Source organism: Trachypithecus francoisi, unplaced genomic scaffold, assembly GCF_009764315.1.
Source record: "Trachypithecus francoisi isolate TF-2019V2 unplaced genomic scaffold, Tfra_2.0 Lachesis_group14, whole genome shotgun sequence".
Classification (NCBI taxonomy): domain Eukaryota; kingdom Metazoa; phylum Chordata; class Mammalia; order Primates; family Cercopithecidae; genus Trachypithecus; species Trachypithecus francoisi.
Genome location: NW_022681459.1, coordinates 50,405,391 through 50,413,412, shown reverse-complemented (window position 1 = coordinate 50,413,412; position 8,022 = coordinate 50,405,391). Strand labels below are relative to the sequence as shown.

Here is an 8,022-nt window from a genome sequence, read left to right as displayed (position 1 = left end):
TCAAGGTCACAGTGAGCTATGATCACTATGATCACGCCACTGCATTCGAGCCTGGGTAATGGAGTGAGACCCTAACTCTTAAAAAAAAAAAAAAAGAAGAACCTGAGCTTTGGCTCTTCAGCTCCATCATCTGCTTTCTGCCAACCTTGGGGAAATCCGTAAATCTCTGAGCCTGTTTCCTCATCAGATATTTGTGAAGACCAAAAGAGACGATCATCATGAGCTAATCCTCTGCACAACCTATAAGGTTGGTTTCATTATCCTATTATCATCCCCCTCTTGCAGATGAGGAAACAGGCTCAGAGAGATGGAGGAACTCCCCTGGGTCACATAGTAAGTGGAAGAGTCAGGATTCAAACTCAGGTCTGCCTTGTCCTCAGACTTGACTCCTAAACTCCCAGTGATAGTTTCTGGTTGTTTTTTTTTTTTTTTCCGACAGAGTCTTACTCTGTCACCTAGGCTGCAGTGGTGCTATCTCGGCTCACCTCCACCTCCTGGGTTCAAGGGATTCTCCTGCCTCAGCCTCCCAAGTAGCTGGGATTACAGGCACACGCCATCATGCCTGGCTCATTTTTTTTTTTTTGTATTTTTTGTAGAGACGGGGTTTCACCATGTTGGTCAGGCTGGTCTCCAACTCCTGGCCTCACGTGGTCTGCCTGCCTAGGCCTCCCAAAGTGCTGGGATTATAGGCGTGAGCCATGGTGCCTGGCTCACAAGTGCCTCTTGAAGGAGGAAATTCCACAGCCATGCCCTCTCCTACCTTGAGTGACAATGGTCAGCACTCACTCTAAAGGTACCTAAAACTTACCCAGAAGTATCACTCCTGTCTGTTGGAGGAGGCAGGCTGGCAGGATTCCCTCCAGTTTACATAATTGTGCCTGGCCGCTGAGCACCTGGCAGCAGTGTCTCCAGAATTCTACTTCTTACAAACCCCACCTCTCAGTCTCTCTCCCAGGGCTGCCTACCCTCCTCTGCATCTCTCCAAGAGTGGAGGGTGACTGGTAGATGGTGTGAAATGATTTTCACTGGGGGAAGGTAGGAGGAAGGCAGAATGATTAATGTCTGAATCTGCATCTCTTGCTAAACTGCTGTGAAAGGAAATACCAAATATTTATCTAAGAGACTAATCCATCCTAACAAAACATGTTTCCTTTAAGGACAGAGCAGTGCAGAGGTAGGAGCCTCTGAAATAAAGCTTCTTTGTATCGCTGTGAATGGGCACACCAGCAAAATAACTTATTTTTTCTTCAGGGAAGAGTCTAATGCCCTCCAAAATCTGGCATCCTATCCCATGGCCAGTCCATACCAGGCAGAGGTCAGAGCCTGTGGCAGCAATGAAGAGGGACTTCGAGATTATTAACATCTCCCTCCCTCCTTCCAAGTCAAAATCTGTGCCCTGAAGCTGCTGCATGTTTTGGAGTCCATGTTAAAGAGCACAGACTCCATGAGCTGTGGGGCTTGTGTTTCATTTTTCAAAGCTTTTTTTTGGATGATGATAAACTATTGTTTATTCGTGAAGTTTCCTCTGCCTCTAAAATACTTATCTCTTGTCTATCTAAGGAACTTTTTTTCAGAAGCTCAGTTCAGATTGCCCCTTGCCTGCAAAGCTTTTCCTGCCCGCTCCACAAGACAGCCTATGTGTATTACATCACTACCATGTGCCAGGCACCATGACAGGGGTCTTACATACATCAACAACCCTATGCAGTAGGTACTATTTTGTTCTCATGGAGTCCCAGAGAAGCAACTGCCAATGTCACATAGCTGTGAAACAGCAGAGCCAGGACTTGAATTCGGAACTGTCTAACCAGGGAGCCCAGGACTCCATCATGATGGATGTGATACTCTGTGCCACCTCCCTGTTCTGCATGTATTTCCACTTTTGCATCATCTTTTTAGGGATCTGTCTCCTCTTATGAGACCAGATTTCTTTGTTAATGGGGATCAGGCAAAGATAATTCATATCTGTATTCCTATTGCCTAGAATAGATCCTGGCACTTGGCAGCCACTAAATCATTCAACAGATATTCTGAGTGGCTACTGTGTGCTAAGAGAGACCTAATTCCTGTCCTCAAGGAGCTTTAGCGTACAGTAAAGTAGCACAGGACATGGGACATACACATAAATAAATGTCCATAACACCAAGAGAGAATGAGACATGGGAAGTGACGGAAAATAAATGCTCTGGTGCTGTGGAGAAAGATGAGATGCCGGCCCGGTCTAAGATGCTGGCCAGGTGGCATTAGAGTAGGATCCTGGAGTGTACTAGGACTGGGACATGTAGGGAGTGGGGCAGGGTGCTCACAGGCAGACATGGGTAAACTTGCCCTTAAAGTCCAAATAACAGCTGACATTTGAAGTGACAAACCTCTTCATGTCACTGAGGGAGACAAAGGGCCCTTTGAGACTGTGTATAAGCTGCTGGAAAATGCTGGCCAGCCATCGGACTGTGAAGAGCCCCCGGGGCAAGACAGACCATGTTCTAACGTGGAGGCCAGTTTGGTGGGAAGCATACTGAGGCTGGACACCAGGATGAACACAGGATAAAATGATGTTACCTGCCCTCACTCAAGGCTGCCTTTTCCAATAACACAGCCCCATACCTCACAACCCTCTTGCAAGCCCAGGGCCAGAGCTCAGGAGGAAAGGCCAAGCCAGATCATTGGGTTGAAACGCAGGAGAGGTGGACATCCCCATTACATGGGGCCCCTTCCCAGGGTTCGCCCCACTCCAGGTCCTGAGAATATTTTAAAATGCTTTCAACTGTGTAAACAAACAAGAGGCACCTGAGAACCCCAAATAGGCCATGCCTATGGAAGCCACATTCCCTGCCCTTTTCACATTTCCTCGGATTGTTATTTAATGTCAGCCTGAGCATCTGCCCTCCACACCTCCTGCTATATGGGATCATCCTTCTCATTAATACTGAAGTTAGAATGGCTTTGGCCCCATTCCATAAAGGGTGGGAGGCATCTCCTCCAACATCTCCAAACATGGTGAAACCCTGTCTCTACTAAAAATACAAAATTAGCCAGGTGTGGTGGCACACGCCTGTAATCCCAGCTACTCGGGAGGCTGAGACAGGGGAATCACTTGAACCTGGGAGGTGGAGGTTACAGTGAGCTGGGATCATGCTATTGCACTCCATCCTGGGCGATAGAGTGAGACTCTGTCTCAAAAAAAAAAAAAAAAAAAAAAGAGTCCCTTCTCAAGCCGGGTGCAGTGGCACACGACTGTAGTCCCAGCTACTCAGGAGGCTGAGGCAGCAGGATAGCTTAAGCCCAGTCCAGCCTGGGCAACATACCAAGTCCCTGTTTCTAAAAAGATTTTTTTTTTAAATGGTCCCTCTCTCCACTGGCATCAGCCCAGACATAGAACTTAGGACTTTTCCTTCATTTTTTTTCAAACTCAGTAGGTGCTCTGATGTTCACCCTGATTTGGGGACAACAGAGGCTAAATCATAGCCAGCACATAAGACACACTGACAGTCCAGTCCCTTCATGTACCTGCCACAGGGAACATCTCCCTGGTGAGGCTGTTCCTCAGTGTCCTCAGCTGCCCTCAGGTGGCTGGTCATTCTCAGTCTCCCCAGCCACCTGCCCTACTTACTTGGCCCCTTCAATTCCTTCATCCTGGGCTTATCCCCATCCCCTCCAGAGACACACAATACAGTGAGAACTGTATTTTGCAGAGTACTTTTTCTTTTTCCTTTTTTTTTTTTTTTTTGAGACAGGATCTCACTCTGTTACCCATGCTGGAATTGCGTGGCGTGATCGCAAGTCACTGCAGCCTCAACGTCCTGGGCTCAAGTGATCCTCCCGCCTCAGCCCCCCAAATAGCTGGGATGACCATGGGTGTGCACTGTTACACCTGGCTAATTTCCAATTTCTTTCATTTTTGTAGAGACAGGGTTTCGTCATGTTGCCCAGGCTGGTCTTAAACTGCTGAGCTCAAGTGACCTGCCCACCTTGGCCTCCCAAAGTGCTGGGATTACAGGTGTCGGCCACTGCACCCAGTCAAGATCTTTCTTTTTCTTTTTCTTTTTTTTTTTTTTTTTTTTTTGAGATGGAGTCTCGCTCTGTCACCCAGGCTGGAGTGCAGTGGCCAGATCTCAGCTCACTGCAAGCTCCGCCTCCCGGATTCACGCCATTCTCCTGCCTCAGCCTCCCAAGTAGCTGGGACTACAGGCGCCGCCACCTCGCCCGGCTAGTTTTTTGTATTTTTAGTAGAGACGGGGTTTCACTGTGTTAGCCAGGATGGTCTCGATCTCCTGACCTCGTGATCCGCCCGTCTCGGCCTCCCAAAGTGCTGGGATTACAGGCTTGAGCCACCGCGCCCGGCCAAGATCTTTCTTTTTCTAATTATGAACTATGTGGAGTCGGGACAAGGAGGAACAGGAATTCACCTTTCTTTTCATGTCCAAACAGATTATCAGGGTATTTCCTGAAAAAAGACAATTTCCTAAGAGGAATACTGCAGCCAGCTCTTTAGATAGCAATCTTTATCTTCTCATAATATTAACAACTACCATTTATTGAACATACTTCTAATCCTTATGACCATGAAAGGTAGAGTCATCTCCACTTCATAGATAAGAAATGAGGCTCAGCCTGGGCAACATAGTGAGACCTCATCTCTACAAAAAATAAACAAAAAATTAGCCAGGTGTGGTGGCATGCACTTGTAGTCCCAGCTACTTAGAAGGCTGAGGTGGGAGGATTGCTGGAGCCCAGGAGGTTAAAGCTGCAGTGAGCTGTGATCATGCCACTGCACTACAGCCTGGGCGACAGAGTGAGATCTTGCCTCAATAAATAAATAAAAAGTGGTTATGAGAAAACAGCAGGTTTTAAAAGAACAAAATTGCTTAGGTGGTAAGACCTGAACAATGTTTTAAAAAATGCATGGAAGGCCAGGCGCGGTGGCTCACACCTGTAATCCCAGCACTTTGGGAGGCCAAGGTGGGTGGATCACTTGAGTCCAGGAGTTCAAGACCAGCCTAGGCAACATGGCAAAACCCCATCTCTACAAAAATACAAAAATTAGCCTGGCATGGTGGTGTGCACCTGTAGTCCCAGCTACTCAGGAGCCTGGGAGGTGGAGATTGCAGCGAGCTAAGATTGTGCCACTGCACTCCAGCCTGGGTAAGAGAGTGAGACCCCGTCTCAATCAATCAATAAATCAATCAAATAAAAAGACACATGGAAAAAAGACTAGAAGGAAATGCAGTTGCAATAGGTTTATTGAGGTGTCTCATCCTACATAAATGTAAGCATTTTTAGTGATTTTCACTAGCCATCCTCGGTGACACTATGTCAAGTTCCTCTTTCCCAGTGGGCAGCTTAATGATGGGTGCTAAAGATTCAGCTGCTTTCAGGAATTAGAACAGTCTCCATCTGGTATTTAAGATTCATTTACAATGTTTACACATAAAAATGTTCAGTTAAAAATGTCCATCTCGGCCGGGCGCGGTGGCTCAAGCCTGTAATCCCAGCACTTTGGGAGGCCGAGACGGGCAGATCACGAGGTCAGGAGATCGAGACCATCCTGGCTAACACGGTGAAACCCCGTCTCTACTAAAAATACAAAAACTAGCTCTTTCCCTAAGCGGCCTGAGGTAATCTGGGAAAATGGTTCGCTATTCACTTGACCCGGAGAACCCCACGAAATCATGCAAATCAAGAGGTTCCAATCTTCGTGTTCACTTTAAGAACACTCGTGAAACTGCCCAGGCCATCAAGGGTATGCATATTCGAAAAGCCACGAAGTATCTGAAAGATGTCACTTTACAGAAACAGTGTGTACCATTCCGACGTTACAATGGTGGAGTTGGCAGGTGTGCCCAGGCCAAGCAGTGGGGCTGGACACAAGGTCGATGGCCCAAAAAGAGTGCTGAATTTTTGCTGCACATGCTTAAAAATGCAGAGAGTAATGCTGAACTTAAGGGTTTAGATGTAGATTCTCTGGTCATCGAGCATATCCAAGTGAACAAAGCACCTAAAATGCGCCGACGGACCTACAGAGCTCATGGTCGGATTAACCCATACATGAGCTCTCCCTGCCACATTGAGATGATCCTTACTGAAAAGGAACAGATTGTTCCTAAACCAGAAGAGGAGGTTGCCCAGAAGAAAAAGATATCCCAGAAGAAACTGAAGAAACAAAAACTTATGGCACGGGAGTAAATTCAGCATTAAAATAAATGTAATTTAAAGGAAAAAAAAAAAAAAAAAATACAAAAACTAGCCGGGCGAGATGGCGGGCGCCTGTAGTCCCAGCTACTCGGGAGGCTGAGCCAGGAGAATGGCGTAAACCCAGGAGGCGGAGCTTGCAGTGAGCTGAGATCCGGCCACAGCACTCCAGCCCGGGTGACAGAGCGAGACTCCGTCTCAAAAAAAAAAAAAAAAAAAAAAATGTCCATCTCGGGTGGGTACAGTAGCTCAGGCCTGTAATCCAGCACTTTGGGAGGCTGAGGAGGGTGTATTACTTGAGATCAGGAGTTGAGACCAGTCTGGCCAAGATGGTGAAACCCCGTCTCTACTAAAAATACAAAAAAAAAAAAAAAAAAAAATTAGCCAGGCGTGATAGCATGCACCTGTAATCCCAGCTACTCAGTAGGCTGAGGCAGGAAAATCGCTTGGAACCCAGAAGGTGGAGGTTGCAGTTAGCCAAGATCACACCACTGGACTCCAGCCTGGGCAGCAGAGCGAGACTCTGTGTCAAAAAAGAAAAAAGAAAGAAAAAAAAAATTGTCGATCTCAAGGTTCCCTTCAAAGCTCACTGCAGCCTTAACCTCCCAGGCTCAACTGATCCTCCCGTCTCCACCTCCTAAGTAACTGGAACCACAGGCACATAACCACACCTGGCTACTTTTTGTATTTGTGTTTTTTTTTTTTTTGTAGAGATGAGGTCTCACTATGTTGCCCAGGCTGGTCTCAAACTCCTGCGGGCTCAAGAGATCCTCCCACCTCCGCTTCCCAAAGTATTAGGATTATAGGCATGGGCCACCACGCCCGGCCTGATAGCTCATTTCCTTTTGGCAGTGAATAATATTCCATTGTTCGGATGTACCATAGTATATTCATTTATTTACCTACTGAAGGACATCTTGATTGCTTCCAAGTTTTGGCAATTATGAATAAAGCTGCTGTAAACCTGTGTGTGCAGGTTGTTGTGTGGGCTTAAGTTTTCAACTCGTTTGTGAAAATACCAAGGACTGTGATTGCTGAATCACATGGTAAGAGTATGTTTAGTTTTGTAAGAAAATGCCAAACTGTTCTCCAAAGTGGCTGTACCATCAATTGTGCATTCCTACCAGCAATGAATGAAAGTTCCTGTTGCTCCACCTCCTTGTCAGCATTTGTTGTCTGGATTTCGGCCAGTCTGACAGATGTGTAGTATAGTAGTATCTAATCATTGTTTAAATTTGCATTTCTCTGATGACATATGATGTGCAGTATCTTTTCATATGCGTATATGCCATCTGTATATCATCTTTGGTGAGGTGTCTGTTAAGGTCTTTGGTCCATTTTTAGAATGCATTGTTTTATTTTACTGTATATTTATTTATCTATTTATTTATTTAGAGACAGAGTCTCACTCTGTCACCAGGCTGGAGTGCAGTGGCGTGATCTTGGCTCACTGCAACCTCTGCCTCCCAGGTTCAAGTGATTCTCCTGCCTCAGCCTCCTAAGTAGCTGGGACTACAGGCGTGCACCACCTGTGCTAATTTTTGTATTTTTAATAGAGATGGGGTTTCACCATGTTAGCCAGGATGGTCTCAATCTCTTGACCTCATGATCCCCCCACCTTGGCCTTCCAGAGTGCTGGGATTACAGGTGTGAGCCACTATGCCTGGCCTATTGTTGAGTTTTAAGAGTTCTTATGTGTATTTTGGATAACAGTCCTTTATCAGATGTGTCTTTTGCAAATATTTTCTCCAGTCTATGCTCATGCTTATCTTCTCATTCTTCTGACATGGTCTTTCACAGAACAGAAATTTCTAATTTTAATGAAGTCTAGAT

The 8,022-nt window shown here is 46.2% G+C and overlaps 1 protein-coding gene and 1 long non-coding RNA gene across 2 annotated transcripts in view; one reads left to right on the top strand and one right to left on the bottom strand.

Moving 5' to 3' along the window:
- The window catches only part of LOC117096223, a 59,845-nt gene that overhangs the window by 17,924 nt on the left and 33,899 nt on the right, over positions 1–8,022 (bottom strand). The window lies entirely within an intron of this gene.
- Positions 5,592–6,232, top strand: LOC117096222 (60S ribosomal protein L17). Its single transcript, XM_033233291.1, has one exon. It carries the CDS (start codon positions 5,629–5,631, stop codon positions 6,181–6,183), a length of 555 nt encoding a protein of 184 aa, XP_033089182.1. The 5' UTR covers positions 5,592–5,628; the 3' UTR covers positions 6,184–6,232.

What these genes read in the sequence shown, in the direction of transcription:
- LOC117096222 (XM_033233291.1), top strand. Translation starts at nt 5,629, where the DNA reads ATGGTTCGCTATTCACTTGACCCGGAGAACCCCACGAAATCATGCAAA.